Source organism: Acinonyx jubatus, chromosome B2 (genome assembly GCF_027475565.1).
Source record: "Acinonyx jubatus isolate Ajub_Pintada_27869175 chromosome B2, VMU_Ajub_asm_v1.0, whole genome shotgun sequence".
Classification (NCBI taxonomy): Eukaryota; Metazoa; Chordata; class Mammalia; order Carnivora; family Felidae; genus Acinonyx; species Acinonyx jubatus.
The window spans coordinates 97,045,642-97,069,809 of record NC_069385.1 but is presented as its reverse complement, the minus strand read 5'-3'; the positions used below and the strand labels follow the sequence as shown (position 1 = coordinate 97,069,809).

At 36.8% G+C, this 24,168-nt stretch overlaps 1 protein-coding gene across 4 annotated transcripts in view; it reads right to left on the bottom strand.

Annotated features, from left to right (window-relative positions):
* COL21A1 (collagen type XXI alpha 1 chain) overlaps positions 1-24,168 on the bottom strand; it is a 199,054-nt gene that overhangs the window by 82,775 nt on the left and 92,111 nt on the right. For all 4 annotated transcript variants that reach the window (XM_053222660.1, XM_053222659.1, XM_053222658.1 and 1 more), the window contains 6 exons: positions 19,388-19,556; positions 19,060-19,276; positions 16,307-16,480; positions 15,180-15,257; positions 12,964-13,047; positions 5,619-5,681 (listed from right to left, as the gene is read on the bottom strand). In XM_053222660.1, coding sequence (XP_053078635.1) covers positions 5,619-5,681; positions 12,964-13,047; positions 15,180-15,257; positions 16,307-16,480; positions 19,060-19,276; positions 19,388-19,556 — 785 coding nt within the window. The remainder of the gene's footprint in view (positions 1-5,618; positions 5,682-12,963; positions 13,048-15,179; positions 15,258-16,306; positions 16,481-19,059; positions 19,277-19,387; positions 19,557-24,168) is intronic.

The window sequence follows — 24,168 nt, the reverse complement described above, 5'->3', positions numbered from 1 at the left end:
GTACTTTTGTTTCTAAGTAAGTTACATCACATCACTCCTTTACTTAAATCCGCCAGTGGTTCCTCAGTTCACTTCAACTGAAAGCCAAAGTCATCACAATGGCCTGAAGAACCCTATTTGATCTCCCCTCCTTTCTCCCTCCTATGTACACAAATTCATCTCCTACTAACCTGCCCCATCCCTCGTATTTGTAGTTTGATCAAGTCAGGTAACTTTGAAATTCCCCATGTGTGTTGACTACTTCTGTAAAGTTGAACCCTCCATAGACAGCTAGCCGCTTTCTGGAATCTCTAGATGACACAGGGGTACAATGAAGGGGTGGGGGTGGGGACAGAGGGGTGCTGCATCATGGAGTGTGGCTCACTGACCAATCTATTCTTCTGTCTATTGGTAGCACTGTGCTATCAATATTCCTGAATCACTTAAGCCAATAATACAGAAAACCAACTCCAGATTTTGACAGTTTATTCTAGCTTACTTTTCTCTCTCAGTAAATGTGATGGCCTTCATGGAATCTTAGAAAATCAACATTGGACAGAACATGGGCCTCATCTGGCACCATCTTCTCATTTCCCAGATGAAGAAACTGAGGCCCATGAAACCAAAGCAATTTTTAAAAGCAAAACAGAGGGCAAAACAGCCTCAGATCTCTCCAACAGCCAGCAAGGGCTTTGGTTTCATAAAGTACTTTAGTTCATGAAGAGTACTTAATAATGACAGAAAACAGACAGAAACAAACACTACTACAAAATCATAAAACAGTCCTATATATTTTCATAGTAGGCCTTCTTTCAAAAAAAATCAATGTCATAACAGTATAATGTCTTTACTAATAGCACTACTCTGAACTACCTAGCAGGATATAGAAATATTTCCCCTGCTTCTCTCTATATAATGATAGAATAGCAAAATAGTAATATGCTCAGACACTGCTGATAGAAATCGAGAAAGGAGGGGAAGAATTTGAAAATCACTCTTTCGTTTTGTTTGAAGGCATTTGCCTTATGAAAATCAGTATTTCTCCAGAATGGAATAATTCCTATTTAAAGCTTTAGTTGACTTGGCCTGGTTATGCGAAAGAGATTCAAGCTGCTTATTGAAGGGGATTGCACAGAACCAAATCCAAACAAAGCAGAATTCCCTTCGAATTGTTCCATCCAACTTTCCTTGGTCCAGATGGCTTCAATCGCCAGCCAGAGACTCCACCCACACCTTCCCACTCCCGCTGTGCACTGGCCCTGGACACACACTAATGACCTTCAGCTGTTCTGGCTCCCAGACTCACTTTCTCTTCCTGCCCCAACTCCTATCTCCTACAGATTTCCTACAGGGAAAAGGAGAGATTTAGGAAAAGCTGTACCTTTGGGTAAACAGATTAACATTAGAGAAACCGGTTTCTTATTGCTGCTGTAACGAATTACCCCAAACATAATGGCTTAAACGAACACACACTTGTAGTTCTGTAGGTCAGAAGCCCAACATGGCTTTAGGGAGCTAAACTCATCATGTCAGCGGGCCTGCATTCCCTTTAAAGGTTCTAGGGGGAAAAGTGTTCTTTCCCTTTACCAGCTTCTGGATGCTACCAACATTCCTTGGACATGGACACCTCACCCTGATCTCTGCTTCTGTCATGACATCTCCTCCCCTGACTCTGACACCCCTACCCCCCTCCTATACGGATCACTGTGATTATACCGGCCACTCAGATAAATTTCCACAGGATAATCTTTGCATCTCAAGATCCTTGATTTAATCATGTGTGCGGAGTTCCTAATCAATACATTTACAGGTCTTAGAGATTAGGATGTGGACATTATTCTGTCTTTTCTCTAACATCAGATAGTCTCTAATACCATCTAACCTCTAATATCAGGTACTATGTACCTTTCCCTATAACTATACATAAAGTCATATACACATACAAACACATACACATGTACTCAATGAGATGACATAATAAATCCATTATAGCTTAGATGAAAGTCATAAAGCAATATCCATGATTATTAGATCAGGCTTATTGCAACTAGTTTCCAGTACTTCATTCTTGACAAAATATTTAATAAGAAAAAAAAAAAGCAAACTAGAGCTGATAGCCTGTGAAAAGCTTGCTCAGCACTCACCTCGATATATTGAATAACTTATACTAAATTATTATACAATTAATTAATATTAATTCTATAACTAATTTAATATAATTTAATACACTTATATATAGTTATAATTTATATATATATTATCTATATTATTGAATTTATATTGTTAACATATATTAATTATATAGTAATATATTAATTATTACCATATATTAACATACATTAATATGTATCCATGTATATTAATATATTACATATACTAACATTACTAATATATTAATATAAGTACTTATGTAACTAATATTTATACTTATATAACTAATTAATATTATTATAATTAATTGTTATACTAAATTATTATTACTAAATAATTTAGTAGTGCTCTCAGAGGAGCTCTGTGTCATTACGAGGTGCCAGCAGATGATATTTCAGCATGTCAAGTGTATCTGCTTCGGAGGGGGAAAGCACCACAGCTACCAGTACCCAGACAGAGTAGGGCCCAGGAAAGGGTCTCCAGGGCATCCCACCACCCAGTGTGATTAGGAAAGAGTTCACACAGGGGCTCAGGCAGCACCATTACTGGGACGCAGGAGTCACAGTGAGGAATGCCACCAAGTCACATGACACTTTAAGTTATGAAGTGAGAACAGCTGGGATATAAGAAACTCCAAGGAAAATGTTGCCATGTTACAGGAGTTGAGGCTAAAGGCAAAGAGGAGATGTTAGATTAAGAACCTATTTGTTTCATTCAATTCAAATGTCTGATGATACATTTTTCACCTTCTTTCCCACAAATCGCTACCAAGCTACTTCTGTACTTACCAGCTTGGCCTACAATGGCACAGAAAGATTCAAATGCCCATGCTGTATACCAATGTCCTCCCACCTACCTAAGGGTTTTCTTCCTGAAAACATCCATTATCGCCCAAATCACGGATATTTTCCCCCTCTGCCTCATTTTCATCATCATAAAAACATGTTACAACATGTCCCATCTCTTAGTTTTTTTTTATTTTGAGAGAGAGACACAGAGACAGAGGACACTCAGGTGCATAAGTTGGGGGAGGGGCATAGAGAGAGGGAGGGAGGGAGAATCCCACAAACTGTGACATTATGACCTGAGGAGAAACCAAGAGTCGCAGGCCTAACTAAGCCACCCAGGCACCTCTCTCCCATCTTTTAAAAAAACCCTCCTTTTATCCCACATCCTAACCATGCAACTGCTCCATTCATCTGTTCCTCATTCTACCCCTCAGAAAAAGCATCTATATTCAGTCATCATTTTACTTCACACTTTCTCTTGAACCCATTTCAATCCAGTTTTTATACCCACCTTCCCTAAACCCCATTTATCAAGGGCCCCAATACCTCCATCTAGCAAATTCAATGGACTAGGCATAGAGCTCATTTTTCAAAACTTCTTAGCAACAATGACCCAACTGAGCACTCCCTTCTCAAAATGCTTTTTTCCCCGGGCTTCTGGGGATGCCACCCCCTGCTGATTCTCCTCCTACTTCATTGGTCTTTCTTTCCCAATTTCCTTGGCTGCATCTTCCTCCCCTTTTTCCTCTAAAGACAGCCCAAGGCTCAGTCCACTGCCTTCTTCTCTTCTCTAATCCGTGATTACTCTCTAAATGATCGCATCCACTCTGGTGGCTTGATATAGATAAATCTACAAACGAAGGAGTCCCAACTGTGTATTTTCATTCCCTGAACTCACATCCCTGAACTCAAGATTCCTCTAATATCCTAGCAAGCACCATGGGCATCCTAGGAGCAACAAGGCATTCTCTCCCAGGGCTGTCCAGCTCAGTAAGCTGTTCACACAAAGATCCTCAGAGTCTTCCGCGACTCTTTCTCTCATGCCTCACACCTAATTTGACAGCAATTCTGGTCAGCTTTACATTAAAAAAAAATCCACAATATGACCACTTATCTTCCCTTTCACCACATCAACCCGTCCAAGCCAGTCTTACTTCTCCCTTAGAATCTTGAAATAACCTCCCACACATCTCCTGTTTCCACTCTTGCCCTATATAATCTACTCTCCACATAATATTCATATTTATCTTTCTAAAACATAAGCCAGGTCAAGTTACTTCCTATCTCAAAATTCCCAAATGCATTGTCATCACACTTAGAATGCATCCCAGTGTGTCAGTTGAGCAGCACCACCCCAGCCACCCAGCAGCTCCTCAGCTCTCTACAGCTTTTTGTGACCATTTTGTGACCTCTTCCAACTCCCTTCTCCAACAACCTCTCTCCAGAGAGACTCACCTGTGTACCATTTTCCCACACAAAACTGGCGTATGAGACCCCAGCACATCACTACTTCTTCAAAAGTCGGCTATATTTTTGTATTGAATTTGTCAGCAAACCTCTCTCAGGAACGAACAAGCTCCTCTATCCTGATGGTTGGGATAGTGATAGTCTAACATTAGGCTGTGGTTCCTTCATTCCTTAAATATTACTGACTCACAATACACACCTTCCCATCCTTCATGCAAGAAGTTAATGTTTCATGATAAAGAGATATTTTGGATGACAATTATCTAACATTCAAAAGCAAATTCCTCATGTTTATTTGCTGTTATAAACATGTTGACAGCTGAGCTATCTGAAAATATTTGCCTAGAATGCTTTAAAGTGGATTTGCTTTGTTTCCTTAATTCAAAAATCTCCCTACAGTTCTCTTGAAACTTACAAGATACTATTTTTTTAGTCAATATATTCCAGTGCACGTATGCTCTTAGGAAAATATCACTTTTAAAAAGATCTTCAACTTGAAAACTGCCATAGACATGAAGGAAAAAGACAAAAAGATTTCTGAACCTAGCTATGCATCAATACTCACTAGACAACTTTTTAAATGTAACAAAGATGCATGCAATTTGGGGATAATGCACCTAAAAAGTGACTGGAAAGCTGATCCTATTGACCCAACCAGGCTTAATGTTCCCCTCAGCTTAAGTAAACTTCAGACAGCCTTCTTCCTGACCCGAGGCTCCTGATCTCCCTCTTCTTAGAGCATTTATACTCTAGAAAATTTGTCACTTTCTCTGACCCTCTGAGTGGCAAACCTTTTCAAAATTTCTTGTCAGTTTTGCAACTAGCAACGAACGTCTTTCTCAAGGACCTAGGAGCCATCCCTTTGAAATACACTCATCAAGAAAGGGAAGTACCCGGATCTTCCAGTCTCTGAGGGAGGGTAGGACCCTAACTTTGAGAAGTGCCAATTACCAAAGACAGTTGCCCTAATCACACAGGAAAACATCTGCCAAACTCAGGATAACTCAATTCCTGCCACCCCATTGATCACCCACCTAAAGTTCTCCAGTACTTTTTCACTAGCTCAGGCCAGCACGCAAGAACCCTTCCTTTGTTTCACTGAATAAAGATCAATCTCTCTCCCTATTACAACAGTCTTGAATAAAGTCTTCCTTGCCTGTTTAACTTTACCCAGTGCAGTTTTTACTTTGACATAATCCCAGTACTGGAGATGACTAAGCTTTCAGTACTCACAGGCTTACCATCTTGACCAGATTGTCCAGGGTAGCCGGGGTTCCCAGGCTGTCCAGGTTCACCCTAGAAAGGAAAAAAAATCCTCAGTACAAAATGACCAACCATAATGATGCAATCAGACGCCTTCAAGGTTCAAACCAATTCCATTATTTGTACCTCTCTGTATGTTAAAAAACAAAACAAAACAAAACAAAAACATAAGTCCCAAAATAGGGTTAGAAAAATGCCATATTTTAAACACCCACTTTACCAAATAAAGGCTTTTTATTATGCAAAATTTTCAAGGATTTATTTCTGTGAGTATATCAAGTATAACAAGTGAGATACTTTTCACTAATGTAAAATGTCAGTATTTATGGCAGGACATTTTTAGAATTCTAAACAAATTAAGTGTCATAGCTAATATGGTTTCAATAATAGCCATCTTTCATTTGTAAGTCTACAGTCTTTATTCTAAATGTTACACTACAGATATCAATGACCTATAATGTCATAATTCAATTCACAATTTTTTTTTTTAAGTCCACAGGCTCTATGATCTTACACATGGGACTCAAGCTTAAAGCGGTATGACACTCATTTCTTTTATTCCAGTCAATGCGTCTCTTTAATAATGTTAAAATTTTTAAATCTGAATATTTACATGAAAGCATGGCCAAGCCAAATAAATCTGCCCAACCCCCACAGTCTTTAACACATTTAATACCTAGAAATGAAGAAATGACCTTTGCCTTCACAATCAAGGATGTCCAAAGAACACTATTCCCTACAATATGACAATTCACCCAGGCACATTTTATGGAACTCTAGTATGTTGCCCAATGGCATTCAGATGGTCACCACCCATAAAAAAGGGAACGTTTTTTGGGAGATAAGGAAGTTGTATAATTTAATTCTAAGAAATACTTCAAAATTAATGTATTAATCTATTACTGAGTCCAAGAGATCCACATGGGGCATCTTGCTTAAAAACATATACTATCAGTAAACTCCTGCCTAGAGGTAAGACAACTGATTTCAGTTCAATTAAGAAATCATTCACACAGGACCCCAATAATTGTAAGTTAACTAAACACCAATACTAAGGGTACTTTCACAGACCCAGATCTGCTAGTCTGAAATACTACTTCAGGCTACTGGTTAGGGAGATTTGTTCCTGAAAAATGGAACAGGAAAAATGGAAAGAACTATGCGAACTCTATTAAGTGGCCAATGAAGGAGGGATGGGCTTTTCACTTAGGAGCTGCCCACGAGGCATAGCACAAGGAAAGGCTAAGAAAAATGGAAATGTCATTTTTAAAAGAGAGAAAGAGTAGCTATAAATCCAGGGAGAAAAATAATGCTGAAACATGTAATGTCTTCCTGAAGAGACAGAATTTATAATTCTAACCCAAGGACTTCCATTAAGGAGTAACACTCTGGTTCTCTAGGTAGTTAGCGTTTTCTTTTTTTATTTTTTTCTTAATTGAGAGACAGAAAGAGAATGAGTAGGGGAGAGAGGCAGAGGGAGAGAGAGAAATAATCTTAAACAGTCTCCATGTTCAGCATGGAGCCCTACATGGGGATCAGTCCTATGACCACGAGATCATGACCTGAGCAGAAAGCAAGAATGCGACTCTTAACTGACTGAGGCACCCAGGCGCCCTGAGTTTTACTGTTCTTATTATGAGAGGATCCACCTTCATCTCTGGCCTCCGTGCCATCCTTTATCCATGTTCAGATTGGACCTGAGGTCTTTCAACACATTCCATTTTTTTTTTCTCTTGGCAAGAAGTTTCCCTTCCTTATCCACTTAAGAATCAATTATTCCTCCCCTGTTCTCTCACTCTCTCTCAAAAATAAACACTAAAAAAAAATTATTTTTAAGGGGTACCTGGGTGGTTCAGTCAGTTAAGCGTCCAACTTTGGCTCAGGTCATGATCTCACAGTTCCCAAGTTCGAGTCCCGCATCAGGCTCTGTGCTGACAGCTCAGATCCTGGAGCCTGCTTTGGATTCTGTGTCTCCCTCTCTCTCCCTCTGCCTGTCCCTTGCTCTCCTCTCTCTCTTGAAAACATTTTAAAAAAAAGAATCAATTATTCCTTTTTACTTGATGTCTTTTTCTTTTGAAATGCGATAGCAGCTCTTAACTGTTTCCTTATTCTTAAGTAGAATTCTTTCAGTTTTTCCTTGATTAGTCTGCATTTATCATTTGAACTCAGACTCTGTGCAAACTTCCTTTTTTGGCAGAAGAGGCAGGGGTTGAAAATGCTATCAAGTAGAGATTCAAGAACTATTTGCCAGTTGATTTATTTTAAACTTTTTTTAAGTTTATTTATTTTTGAGAGAGAGAGAGCACAAACAAGGGAGAGGCAGAAAGAGAAGGAGAGAGAATCCCAAGCAGGCTCCGCAATGTCAGCTCAGAGCAAGAGGAGGGGCTCAAAACCATGAACTATGAGATCATGACCTGAGCCTAAATCAGACACTTAACCAACTGAGCCACCAACGTGACCCTACCAATTGACTTAAGTCAAATTTCCTGTTAATGACCCTCTTTATTTGCAGCATATTAATCATCAGCAAAATCTAGGATATTAAAAGGATCTTAGAGGGTTTATTTTTTATGACAAAGCTGAAATACAGGTTTGGGATAAGAAGAAATGAGATTTGTGGTTTAATGCTGCATAAAAGTACAAAACATACTTAACATTTTAAATAAATAAAAACTAGGTTTCAAGACAAAAAAAAAAATCACTCACAAGATAAATCCAATGTGACTTTGTAAGGACCATAACACTGGTGAACGGGCCCCAAGAGGGAAAATAATCTCTTTTTCAGGTTCTATTATTTCTGGCAGGTTTTACTGGCTATTTTGACTATTGCCCTACTATTTATTTGCAAAAACTCAGGAAGGGTTGGTGTTGTTTCCATAAAATTGGGAGAATAAAGTAAAACACTAATTTTGGAGAGACGACCAATCAGAATAAAAATTCAATTGTATTACTGTAATAAAAGCTGATGCTCAACCTTTGTTAATTATATGCTACACACTGCTGTAAGAGATTTACATATGTTAAATTACTTAATCCTTTTAATAATCCCATGACACAAGTAATTTCATTATTCCCATTTTTTGTATAGGACAACTGAGGCCCGGAAGGGTAGGTCACTTGCTTAAGGTCACACAGCAGTAGTGAAGATGTCACTTGAACTCAGCCAATGCAGGCCCAGAGTCCATGCTCCTAAACACCACTGTCCCTGCCCACATTAAAACGCATACACTGATTAGAACCAGACCTGGGGACTGCTAAGAAACTTAACATGGAAAACAATTTCCAAATACATTACATGAGACGTAGGGCCTATTGTACAACTGTGACTAAATTCCCAATCCAGTTTCTTCTAATTTAGTTGAAACATTTGCACATTTTGAATTTTAGAAACTATGTGTTCAGCTGAAAAGCAATACTTACTTATGTTGAACTGAACTCGTGCCACAGGATTTTTGAGTTGTTGACAGGAGTGGAAATGTCATGGACTAAGCTAAAACATCTCTGCATCTGGCCTCTCAAGTCGTGTAAATATGAATAATTAAAGTAAGAAACAATTGTGCTTGCAGAAGCAAGCTAATAGTTTAAGTTGCTCATCTGAAACAAAGGTCTTTGGAGCCCTTCACCTAGGCCCACATCCCAGGTATTCAAGCCCTTTTCTCAAAAATCCTTGTGCCTTCATGCTCCCCTGAAGACTTGCAGGAGTCCTGACCTACGACCTATTCCCTCCTCCCAAACCAACCTCTTCCCTCCCTCAAAACTCAAACACCCACTCACAGGCTAGAAGGAATCCACTTAGTCTGGGGAAATCTACATAAAAATGTGAATGCCCGGTGGCCTCTGAAATTTTCCAAAGGCTTTTGTATTTTAAACAGAGGATACTTTGATAGCTCAAAGAAATCCCTAATCAGTGGACTGATGAGGGTGAAACAAAGGAAGTCAATAGAGATAGATACAGCTGGAGAGGGGGAGGCAGTAATTTCAGAGGAAAGGATTAGTAAGAAATTGCTCCTTCCTAAAAAGAGGACAAAACGCCTTCTTTCCACTTCTGAACTAATAGCTCTAATATCAAGGTTAGATCAAATGTGGGAGTCTGCCCCCACAAACGTTCCTATGACTACTCAAGTGGAGAGAGAACATGCCAATCACAAAGGTCTTTTGAAAGGTGGTGTTTGTAAATTGGGGATTGCCTGGATCTCCCATAGCACAACAAAGGCATTCCATCCCACACAAGTCAACTGGGAAGAGGGGTGAATCTTATTTGTTCAATGATTTCATAATTCATTAAATTAAAAAACTACCATCATTAAGCACTGTTAGACACTGGAATTTCAAAGGGGAATTTAGTTTTTATTAAATGTAAAGTGCTTGCGTAGAAAAATTATTCCAACAGGTTTATTGAATCCTCCCTATATTTGACATTAAGAATGCAAAATGAATTAGCTTTTCTTTAAGGAACTCGCAATCCAGTAACAGACATATATTTCTATGCTTTTTATAGAGTTATAATGCCATGGTAAGTCTAAGTACAGGCTACCACAGTTAATTTGACCTAGTTTTCCAATAGGGTTGTCCTATCTTTTGGAAACTCAGAGAATTCTAAACAGATGACTGTCTTTATCCTAGAATAAGCATTTACCCACCTACCCACACAAGAATTTCACCTCAGTTTCAGTCTCAGGACTCAACTATCAGCTCCCAGAAATCTATTTCTGGTTAGCAGGAATACTAGATCTGTTTTTCACAGGTAACTCTATTTGATGGTTATCTACAAAACTTTCCAGAGAGCATCTAACAAAAATGCCCATTAAGTCTCAGTTCAATCTATAAGTAACAACACTTCATCTGTTTTAGTTCCAGTTGTGCTGATCTAATTAAAACCCTATTAATTCCCCAAGCCAGAAATTCTCTAAAGGAAATACAACTCAGAGTGTTGCTAGGGATTCTGTTTTTCACATGCAGGTCCCTGATGTGGGCTAGGAACCACCTCCAGGGGAAAGAGCCCTAAAAGGATGGAAGAGTATGTGTGTGTTCCTGTTCTCCTGCCAGATTTTCTGAAGAAAATGGAAAGCAGACCGAGAAGGCACGCCAACTTGAAGATTGGTGGAAAACTGCAATTTCGCTTAAAGCAGTAGGTGGCAATAGTGTGAGATTATGACTAAGAAAATGAACATGAGGAACACATGGAACTTGGAAACACTGGATGTCAGAGGCTTTACCAGATAAGACAAAGGGTGCTCTGGAACTTTGCTGTAGAAACACATGTGAATAAAAACTGATGTCACTTCAAGACACCTAACAGATCACTAATAAAGATTCAGAAAGCATCAGAGGCATCTGATGTCTCCCCAAAAGAAGACAAACCTTAAGATACCCTAGGGGTGGCCAGAACCTCCCTGGGAGTCAGGAAAGCACTCTGGGCATTGAGAGGTCAGACATAATGGGACTCTCATTTCCATATTATATATCTTACAGATCAAATAATTCTTATGTATAATATTTCAAATTGAATTTATATATATATATGTATGTATATATGTATACATATACGCATGTATGTATATATGTATATATGTATATAGGTATACATATATGTATGTATATATGTATGTATATGCATATACATATACATATAAGCCCTGTGTGGGGCTCTGCACCGACAGCACAAAGCCAGCTTGGGATTCTCTCTCTCTGCCCTTCCCCACTCATTCACCCCCCCAAAATAAATAAATAAACTTTAAAAGGAAGAACACTTAGATTAACTTACCTAAATGCCATTTAAAAATACTTTATAATAATAAATTGATTATAATATACTGAAGTCAAATTCCAAACCAAATAGATTTTCTTTAAATAAAATAATGAATGTGTACTTTTATTTGTTAAATTATATTTGTTTCTTGATTTTAATGCTAGACCTGGAGTGTGTCATGAACTATCACATAAAAATGGACAGGAGAAACATGCATAAAAGATAGGAAGAATTAAATCAGATGAGCAGTTTAAAATCTTAAATTTTCAGTGATGGTGACTAAAACACTTAAGGAAATTCCATCGAAATGAACATCATAATTCATATTTATTGCTTGGTCACCTCAGGCAATAAATGATCAATACACAAAACACTCTTTTTGGCTAGGGAGTCATACCTGCTTCCAAGTTAGACATCATTTTTATTTAAGTGATACTGTAAAATACTATTAAATGAATAAGATTCACATAGAGTAGACAAACCACTTAACGTCTCAGTATCAGGCTGGGTCTAAGTGATGCCACAGTAAGTATTAACTTACACTTAATCATTCATATTTAATAGCATAGAAATATGTTCAAAATATTTAGTTATATAAAAAGTAACTAGTTGAGAAATAGTATGCACATCATGGCTCCAATCACATAAAAATGTGTAATACACAAATAAATATGTAAATGTTTATATACACATACACACAATTAACATATATACATACACAAATCAATATATGCAACTGGAAGATGTGCATATATGAGTATCACTAATAGACCTACTCCCCCAAAGTGATTATCACATAATTAAGTAAAATTAATAAATCTCTATATGCCTGTTTTTTAGAATTAGACATCAAACATAATGTTGAAGTCAATTTTAATATTTCTACTTCATTTTTCTATCTGAAAGTCATTTCTTTTTATTTTTTAAAAAAAGTTTTCTAATGTTTATTTTTGAGAGAAACACAGAGAGAAAACGTGTGAGTGGGGGAGGGGCAGAAAGAAAAAGAAAGAGAGAGAGAGAGAGAGAGAGAGAGAGAGAGAGAGAGAATCTGAAGCAAGCTCCAGGCTCTGAGCTGTCAGCACAGAGCCTGATGCAGGGCTTGAACTCACAAACCGTGAGATCTTGACCTGAGCGGAGGTTGGAGATTTAACCAACTGAGCCACTCAGGCACCCCCTATCTGGAAATCATTTTGACAAACTGAGAATTTCGAACACATCTCAACAAATGCCCTTTCTTCATTTTTTATTAGATTGTAAGGAGGTATGGTTCTTGGTATCTGGCAGCAGTCTTTGAGGGTGGTGGGAGGGAACCAGATAAACCAGCAAACAAACTAATAAAGTTCCCTCACTTTACTGTGGGCCAGGGGAATCAGTTCTAGGTTCAAAGGCACTTACAGATTAGGATATGCTTTTTTAAAAAAATCACTAAAATTCAGGTTTTAAACTGTTCTAAGACACTAGGTAGAAATTTCAATAAAGGGTCAGCGGTGCCTAGGAATTTTACGCATTTGCTCAGCTCTTTTGTTTGTGGGTTTTAACAAGAAAAGCATATTAGGCAGTACTCACTTTGGGGCCTTGCAGTCCTGGCTTTCCCGGAGGACAAACACAGGGAGCTGGAGTAGAGCCTACATCACTGGGACCGTTGAGGCACTGCAAAGACAGAAATGGAAATAAACAACAAATGTGGGAAGACACATACATATGCATGTGTACACAGGTATGTGTATGCACCTGCATGTCTGTGCGAAATGGTAAAGGTATCTCACACTGACTTTCCAATTTTATTCAGACCAATCCAATACGAAATTCTGAATCACAAAAAGCTATGAAAACGAAATACACTCCAATAACATAAAAAATGAGTTCTATTTGTCTAATATACTCACAGTTGATGGAAGCAAGCTAAACAGTCCCACAGTACAAATACTACCTTAAGGAGAATAATAGTTTCCAGGCCTACCTCACCATTCTGAAAGAAAAGGAAGAACAAATGGGTTTTAAAAGATGCTTTTCATTTTTTCTAAATTTTCTTCCTAATTTACAGATATTTCATTGTCCAGGTTCCAGATACATGAAGTATTGGAACCGGCAAGAGTTAAAACATTTGCTTGCAACTAACCTTAAAAAAAGTACCTATTTGTACATGTTATGACAACATTTACAGTAGGATAAAGTAAGGAAATGAACAACAATGACGAGTGAAAGGAGTAAACGAAAATGCCAAAGCAGCTTGGTATAATGGCCACTCAGGAGCAAAAGTACCTCGGTGAGATTTATATGCCCCCTCGAACTTTCTGGAAGTCATTTAAGAACCAGAGGAAAAAGCCAAAACACATCTGAGAAAGTCACAAATTCCACGCATTAAATTTTATGCCTTTTACTTTAGGAGAACTTCTCACTCAACAATCTGTTTCTCAGTGAATAACACATGATTTTAAATAGGTTAATAATCTTTCCAAACAATAATAAATTCAATCAGAAGATAAGAAAGTGGGAATAAGATGCAAAAGGCAAACAAGCCTCATGAACTCACACCTCAGAGGAAGGGAAGAGACATAAAAACACAAAACAGTGGCTGTGAGGACTGAGAATCCACCATTTAATCCTGGGCTTTCATGATGTGGGAGGGTAATGGTAATGGCCATCACATCGATGAAGAAATATCAACAAATAAGTATATAAGATGGACTCTCAAATGCAATCACTTATTAGTACTTTTAGGAGAGATTAGAGATTCATATTCTAAGCTATAAATATCTAAAATAAAAGTTACGGTGTTTAAACAACTACCTATCTAAAAGACCAAGAATGAATTATTTCTAAAAGGTTCCATGTTGGATTTCATTATAGATCCTTCATAGCACTGCTCCACATCCTCAAGTTTTCAGAACATGTGGATTTGCAGATTATTCAGTTTGATAGGAAAAAAGGAGATTATGACAGTATGACTTTACAAACTAAAAGAACTATAGCATGAGCTCAAATGTCACTGGAAACTTTTACAATATTCTGCCTTATTTGCATTACAAATATATATATATGTGTGTATATATATATATGTGTATATATATATATGTGTATATATATATGTGTGTGTGTGTATATATATATATATATGTATACATATACACATATACACATATATATAGGTCCAAGGAGAGAGGGATTGATTACACACACACATACTAGGAGCAGACATATATAATCAGACTAATATTTTAGCTTATAATTATTTCCTCCTAACACATTAATGAATATAGCTACATAAATAGAAAGTGGCTTATAACCTAGAAACAAGAAAATCTTACTTAGGTAACAACAACAAAAAGAAACCTATATATTCCTTATGGTTTGAGAAAACATGCTGATGAACAGGAAAATGAATCACTTCCTATTCTTCAGAATTGTGCTGTGTGGGGTATTCTGTCCACACATTTAATGAAATATTGAAATGTATTTACACTCTACATATTCAGACAAAGAATCCTATGTTTTTCTAGAGCAGGCCCAGCCCTGCTTCACTTGAGTACTGGAAATATCACACGCTGAGATGTGTAAAAAATACTTCCTTGTGCTCTTCCATTCCTATGTGTACAGAGATACATTATAATTTTATTTCAATTATGAAATATGTTTTAATCAATGTAACTTTATTTGCACTGACAATTAACAAACAAATTAACGCTGTATATTTAATTAAGGCTCACACATTATCTGTCATTTGTTTATTGCTCTGAAAGTACTGAAGCAACACTCGGGGGAAAATAATCCATCCTACTCACAAATCCAGGAATCTCGCATGCCGTCTCTCTGTTGTTCTGTTCTGGGTCACAGTAGATTCGTAACTTCTGGACATCAAACTAGGAACAAAACCCACTCAAGTTAAAATTGAGGCACAAGCTAATAGCTTAATAAAAGCAACCCAAATACATTAGCTGTTATGTAAGGTTTAGCACTCAGCTAAAACATAAAAACACTAAATCTGAATACCTAAGATACAGTTTAAAGATGTGATGCAACATAATTCATAAAGAAAGCTCTAGCACTAAAAACAAATCTCTGATGTCCTTCAGGAACCAGTGGAGCTTTTATTATTATCTCTGTATTAAGAGCTAGTCTAGAGAGCATTTCCTAGGACACTTAAAAGCTTTCCCAGGCTTTCTGTGTTTATCCTAAATCTCTGCAACATTTCTGATTACAATAGAGTCAGCTTAAGAAGTCATCTTTCGTTTCAGACACTTAGTTGATGGCATGGAGTGTTATGTGATGAGTAGGCCAAACACCTGTTTCTATTTAAACACTTACTACAATTTGACATGTAACATTAATACGGAGAGACCATGTGCATAATTTGGATGTGACAGTCTTCCCTTAATAGAAACACAGTGGGAAAAACACACCTTTTCAAACAAAGCATTTTTCAAGAAATGGCTATCTTTTTATACACACACTTCTCAAACCACAGATAGATACTCCAGCTTCAAAAATATTTCAAAAATATCAAAAATTAGTTTTAAGAAGAAAGAACACCAAGATGCATTCATCTTGTTGTATCCTCACAGCTGCAAACAAATTTTATAGCCCCTACTCACAGCTCCAATCTTACATTTTCTTTTCCAAATTCGTTATCTCCTGGGAAATATGAAATTAATGTTTCCTAAGAATGTAGAATTCTACCCTTAACCCAGGGGAACATTTTTCTAAGGATTCCTATAAAATCTATTAAGTCTAACTTTGCATTTTAATACACACTCAAAAACAAAATCCCACTAATAAACTGAATACATTTTAAGTGTCTTAAAGGAATTAATAATTAAGTCAAATGCAGTTAAATGTCATAAATACTACCACAAAGGACAGCAAGAGCTCCACTTTATACAATGCAAAAAGCAAATCATTGTTCATCTACCTGAACGGTTTCTTCTTTCCCAGAATACTTTCCAATTTGAGTTTGCCCGCTGATGAAGATCCCTAAAACTGGATGTAAGGGCTTGTTTTCAATCTGTTGATCATCGATATACAGAGTTACATCTTGTTCTGTTACTAAGAGACGAATTTGATGCCAGCCTTCATCAAATAATGTCTATAGGAAGAAAGTATGGAACATTCATGAACAAAATGCTAACCATCTTTCATTTTCTTTGTTCCCATTCCTTCGCTGCCAACCATAAATCCATACCACACAGACGGTCTGTACCATATACTAATTCACCTTGACCCAAGCGGGACCTTAAATGCTACTAATTAATTAATCCCCATTTTCCATTACATATTCATTACATATTAGTAGATGTATCAATTTCCTGAAGCAATTCCTTCCAGGTCACAAAAAAAGTTCCTTATGTCTGAATCCAAATGGCTTCTCCCATTCTTCATCCTATTTACTTCATTGCAACTTTGCACCCTTAACGAGTCCATCTTCCTTGATACCCTCATTCAACTTCCATGATTCAAACCATCTTGATCATCTTCGTTTCTTTTTCTCCCTTTGCTTATTCTGTTTCTTCAAAGGCTCCTCTTCCTCACCTGCCCTTTGATGAGGTCATTCTCCACAGGTTTGTCATTGACCTTTTTCATTCTCCCCTTTGATTATCTTACCCACTTCTACAGGACAATTATTACTTTGATGGAATAACTCCCATATCTACATCAACAGCCTGGACCTCATTCCTACATATGGGACCTACAATTCTAATACTGGCTAGTATAATTTTACCAGGATATTTCACAATCAGACTGAGAGAATGTGTAAGCAAAATGAACTTGAACTATCCCCAAAACTTTCTTCCTTTCAGTTTCCCTCAGATAATAATATCTTCAGTTTCTAAACTGCAACAAGTGTCTTTACCTCTTGCCCTCCCCTCAGTTCTAATAATAACCAGACGCAAAGTTCTACCAAATATGTCTTTTGACTCAAATTCACTTCTCCCTTTCCATTCTCATTACCATCATTTAGGTTCATGGATATCTTGCTTTATCTAAATAATTTTCAAACACATCTCTAATCCTGCTCTCTCTAGGCCATTCTTCATACCTCTACTACCATTAATCTCTCTCACTAGAATTTCATCAAGAGAAGATACCACATCTTATTAATTTCCGGATTCCCAGGACCTATGCCAATTCCAGGAAAGAAATGCAAGTATTCTTTGTGAAAGCAAAAGGAGGAGAGCGAGCTGCTTTGACTAGGGCACACCTATTAAAGACTTTTAGATGGAATCCTGTCATCCACTGAATGAAGTCTAAAACCCTGTGTATGGTTTCCAGGTCCCCATAAATTGAGTTCACACCTTGTTAGCTCTTTCTTTCATGTATCTTATATTCCAAATGCAGGGGTCACCACTTTCTACCCTTTAAATAAAAACCCTGCATTTTATTATACATGATTACTCAATACTGAACCACTGACTTACATATCCTTAGCTCTCTTCATCAAAATCCTATTCGTTCTTCAAAGTCCCATCCAAAAAGCAGCTCATTAATAAGTCTTGTCCACATTTTGTATTAGAATCTACCTTTCCCTCTACACTCCACTAATACTTAGTACTCCTATTAGATATCAGAGACCTTCAATCTTCCATTATATATAAGTTCCTTCGAGGTATGAAATAGGCCTTATTCATTTGTGATTTCTTACAGAACCTAGCAATTTGCCTTTAATAAAAATAAAGTTTTTAAAAATTTAATCTGCTTACCATATGAAATTGCATAGATGCATAATTTCATATATAACCTTGTACACTTCCTAAGTTATACAATATAGTGTTAGACTACCATAATTATAATAATGACCAAAACATAACTGTCTTTATCACTACATCTGTATTCCGAACATATTTGACTTGGAAAATAAACTTTTATTTTTAGTTTATCAATTTTATTAAATACAGCTTCCTTCTGGGGAAACAAAATGTCCTCCCAATAATTGTGAATTCTTTACCCATTATCTACCTGTATTTGATGTTCTAACAAATGTCTTGATCTCAGCATTTTGTAGGACATGGTAATGTAAGAACAACCAACCAGACTTTGAAACTGACAAGACTTAACTTCAATTCCTGATGTCACCACTTACTAGCTGTGTTATTTTGAGGTGGGATTTAATATCCCTGCATTTTTTTTTTCTGTCTGTACAATGAGAGCAATACCTTCTTCCTTGGGTGGATATTATAATTACGCGCGTTCAGGGCATCTAGTAGTAGGCACTCAAAAAATGTGAATTAGCCCCACCCCTTAATCCCATTTAAGAAATAATTTGCCTTCAGGGCACCTGGGTGGCTCAGTAGGTTGAGAGTCCAACCTCGGCTCAAGTCATGATCTCACTCCTCATGAGTTCCAGTCCTGATGTCTCACAGCTCAGAGCCCTAGAGCCTGCTTCGGATTCTGTCTCCATCTCTCTGCCCCTTCCCTGCTCGCACTCTGTCTCTCTCTCTCTCTCTCTCTCTCTCTCTCTCTCAAATATAAATAAATATTGAAAAATTAAAAAAAAAGAAACAAATTTCCTTCATCTGTTGCTTTTATTCAGTAAAGCAACATTAAATTATGAAGTCAGTATCTTTAACACTTCAGCCGTGTTAAAATTATGGCTCCCTTCCTCCAAACACACACAAACCTGCTAATACCACCATGAATATCACCATACTCATACCCAGGCATATTTACCTTAACTTGGGAGTCAGCAAAGGTGACCACCTGTGAGCCATTAATTATGCTGGTTGTTGTAAACAGTAATGTTTTATCCACACCATTTAAGGTAACTGCTATTTGTGGCCTTCCATCAATGGTTAAAATTCTCCATAAATCCCACATTTTCTTGACCTTAAATCTCTGAGTGGAGACAAATACATATGATGGAGGAAGACCTTCTGGGAAAACATTGCTAGAAAAGGAAGAATATGCATAAGCTTAAAGAATTCTCAACATATCTACAGACATACCAAAAAAAAAAAAAAAAAGAAGTCAGATCAACACATAATGTCATAATGTTTACCTTGTGAATTCTGATAAGTCAACTTTAGATGTTACTTCATATCCTTTTATCTTTGTTGGTGAAAGCGGGATTCTTTTCTTAACCTTTTTCTTTACTCCCAAGCCTAAAAGAATATCAAACCCTTTCTCATCGCGAGCTGCCACTGGAATTCGTGTTGGACAAACAGATTCTACAAATCCAAAGCAAAAGCAGTAAACGTTAATTAGTCACAGATTACTTCGACAAAGAAAAAATGTCAAAGGAGAAATATTAGAGAAAATAATAAAATCTGCATATGCACACAAATGGATGTAAATGCATTGTCTGAAAATATATGCAGGAGTGATTTTGGCATTTGAAGTGTCAAAAGTCTTTTTCCCCCTAAAAAGGGATAAAAGTAAAACAGAAATGTAAAAGAAACACTTGCTAATGTACTATTTTAAGAACAACACCATGTTGATGTTTTTACTTCACTATTTTGAACACGAAGCAACCTGATACCAGTGGGGTAGGAGAAGACTGGAATGGCATTCACGATTCTCATCCAGTATTTGGTGTTAATTTGTCACATGACCTTGCAGAATTCTAAATTTCTTGGATCTAGGAGATGAACTCTAAGATTCCATTCTTGCATTCACAGCATTTGAGGGGTAAAAGAAAGAAGGTGTCGTTCTTGATATTCTTTCCAGTTTAAGCAGTTAATAATTCCACAGTTCAAAGCACATTGTTTCTATTACTCTGGAAAAAACTGTGGGTCTTTTCTGTTCATGAAAGTACTCAAAATGAGGCTATTATCTCATCTATTATTAACTATATTATTACATTAATCATATTTATAAATAAAGACTATTTCCTTAAGAAAAATCATTAAGATTTCTATTATACAATCGTCTATATGTTATAAAAATATGGCATGCTTTTTGCTGAGAAACCAGCACCTAAAATTACATGGAAAATTTTACATGGTTGAATGCAATTAAGCTGTTCTGTAGATATGTTGCAGTATTTTCAGATTCTTCCAAAGTCCTCATATAACATACATATTGAGCATGACTGCTTACATTTTATAGAGCAGCTAACAAAATAAAACAAGAACTCCACTAAACATACTTTAAAACAATCATTCTTACACAACATTAAGAAGAGGGAAAAGTATCATATTTACAATACAATAAAAAGTAATGAGATGGATTTTATGAGCCTAACACATACAGTCATAACTTACACCATAGAATACTGGAAATAAAATAAAGGTTTGATAGAAATAAAATAAAAAGTATTCCTGGAAAAGGAGGGATATTTTTCTCTTCGGGTCTTAAGTTTTGAAGTGACCCAATGAATTACAACCTTCTTTCTCTGGTAAGCTTGGAGCTAACTTATGGGGAGATACAGGAATGAGGCAAACACGTTGATCCAGTGAGCTTCGTGAGACTGCACACCATGATTAACCCCCACACCATCCCAGCAACGCAGGGCTCACTTACTCCCTCTCCCACCTCAGAAGCAGGGTCTGCCCATTAAGCTCATACATGGTCTAGAGAGGAAGCCAGAATACACTAGCTCCCCAGGCTCACTGACTCAAGGAGAAGAAAACCGAAGGCACACTGCCAACCATGACCAGTGACGTTTAACAAACTCACTAATCTGAAAACTCATTTTCTCATTCACCGGTAAGGAGCTAGAAAGGGATGAGAGAGGTCAGAAGAGTCAGTCTAGTTGAAGTTACTCCCAATGAAAACATGAACAGCAGGGAATGTTCCTAATAACACTATATTCTAGAGTTTAAATCATAAATCAATCAAATTAAATAATTCCTGTCATGATGCAGGGGTTCTTTTTTGGCAGGCGGTGGGGGGAGGTATGCAGAACAATATATGAAGCCTCATTTCAGATGCATTTGATTTAAAACTACAAAAGAAAGAAGGTCAGCTGGAAAGAAAATGTGTGAAACATTACATCATAAGAATATTTAGATCTGAATTACTCCTTTGATTTGCTTTACAAATGAGAAATTCTAAGATGTTAGATAAAGATCTCAGACTTCAAACAAGAACCTTAGCTTTAGACTTAAGCCTCTCTCTTAACCTCTCCTGAACCTCTGGATTATCATCTGTGAAGTGGGAACAATGATCTCCTTCACAGGGATTGTCTGAGGATCGAATGTGATGTATGTGAAAGTGCTTTGTGAGTCCAAAATGGCCCATAAGTGCAGGGGATAAAGCAATTACTGTGTTCATTCTTTTGCTATAACAAAGTCCTTTGCACTGTATTGTAATCCCCACAATTTCATGGGGGAACAGTGTAGCATGGCTTGTGACATCAAGAATGTACCATACAGCCATGTTTTCATTGCTACCTAGCACATCTTATTAGGAAAAATGTATTTAACCAACTATATTTTCTTGAAGGTAATTTTTCTTCCCAATTTGCTCACCTGTAAGGAGAACAGTAAGATATCTTAATACATGGGAACTGAAAAAAAAAGGTAGTTGAGATGCTCCGATACCAGTATTATGTTTGTATATACCTAGTTATAGGAAACTGGTAAAAGAAGCTTCCATACATAAAATGCTACGTTTTATAGATGGAGCAATTATTTTATGTATGGAACAACCAACAGTTCTGCACAAACTTCAGCGGAAACCTAGGGAAATAATTTCCCCCATTGTGTAGAAAAAAGGAATATATGCATAAGTATATAAACCACATCTAGAGAGAAGTATGGAAACTGGAAATAAGAACTGAAACGTGGAACTTATTCTAAACACGAGGCAAGTCAAATGCTAAGAGACACTCGGTTGGGAGCCTGTTATAACACCCACAATAAGTAATTAGAACAATCTAGACATACCAAGTTATTTTAAAGGAATGCATTCAGGAACAAGGGTAAACAAAACAGAAGACCTAACTTCACAAATGATTTCCTATACCAACTACACAGTTTCAATTTCATTTTATACTTATATGTTCAGAGTATTCAGAATAGGAATGCTTTCTGGGATGAGCAAAGATTACTCTATTTATTTTAAACACTAAGGTCCAGCAATGTCTGCTTTTCAGTTTGGATGGCTTATTTTTGCTTTTCTTTCTCTTGCCTTTGGGGATAATTATCTAGAAAAATGTTGCTAGAGCTGATATCAGAGATATCACTGACTATATTCTCTTCTGGCAATTTTGTGGCTTCAAGTCTTACATTTAGAACTTTAATCCACTTTACTTTAGAATGGGAGAAGATATTTGCAAATGATATATACAATAAAAGGGGTTAATATCCAAAATTTACACAGAACTTATAAAACTCAATACCAAAAAACAAACCAATTAAAAAACGGACAAAGGACATGAATGGACATTTTTTTCTAAAGAAGACATACAAAGACATGAAAAGATCACTGATCATCAGGGAAAGACAAATCAAAAGCACAATGAGATATCAACTTACACCTGTCAGAATGGCTAAAATCAAAAAGACAAGAAATAACAAGTGTTGGTAAGGAACAGTGTAGAGGACAAGGTAAATTGGTACAGCCACTATGTCAAACAGTATGGAGGTGACTCAAAAAATTAAAAATCAAAATGCCATATGATCCAATAATTCTGCTACTGGGTAGTTACCCCCCCAAAAAACAAAAATATGAATTCAAAAAGATTAGATGCATCCCTATGATTGTTGTAGCATTGTTTACAATAGCCAAGATATCAAAGCAACCTAAATGTCTGCTGATAGATGAATGGATAAGGAAAATGTGACACACACACACGCACACACACACACACACATGAATATTACAGAGCCATAAGAAAGGATGAGATCATGCCATTTGCAACAACACAGATGGACCTAAAGAGTAGTATGCTAAGGGAATTAGGTCAAAGAAAGACAAATGCCATATGATTTCACTTACATGTGGAATCTAAAAAAATTAAGTAAAATAAAATGAAGAAATAGACAAAAGACAGAATCAGACCTGTAATTACAGAGGACAAATCGATGATTGCCAGAGTAGAGGGAGGTAGGGAGATGGTCAATACAGGTAAAGGGGAGTGGGAGACATAGCTGATCATGTTTTAATAGTGTCATATAATGGCAGATGGTAGATACACTTGTGGTGAGCATAACATAATGTATAAACTTTTCCAACACTATGTTGTACACCTGGCCTTAAAATTATACTCAAATCAAAAAATTTTTAAATGATCCATAGAACACAGAAAAAAATATTTGCTTTTCTATTAAATCTCAGGGCTTAGTAATATAATACAGTCTTACCAAGGTCATAAAAACATGTTTTATTTAAAATTCTGCCACAGACAAGGACACAAAACCTATGTCTTGAGTCTAACTAGAACAAATTCCAGCTATACTTTTCCACCTATAAGTTAACATCATAGGAACACTAATGAATACATTATTCCAAAATATATCTGGCCTACTTTCTAAGTGCCTATTTAATCTAATTCCACATTGCCACATTATTTATATGTTGCCCCTCTCCAGAAGTCAAATATTTTATTCAGAACAAAGGAATTCTATCAAGATCTGTGGTCAGAAACCAAAAGTAATTTTACTGATCCACACCTGATAGTCCAATAAAATAGAGTTGCCTTTGGGGCCTCTGGTGCAGATCTGTGCAAGCCAACTTCTTAAGACTTCCCGGATTGAACTTGGTTTTCATGATAAGGCAAACATGAGTATATGTCCAACTGATACACACCCCTCAATGGTATTCAGAGGCAATTTAATACATTTGCCTTTCTGAATGTCTATTATATCATGTACTTTAATATCATGCACAGGTTCA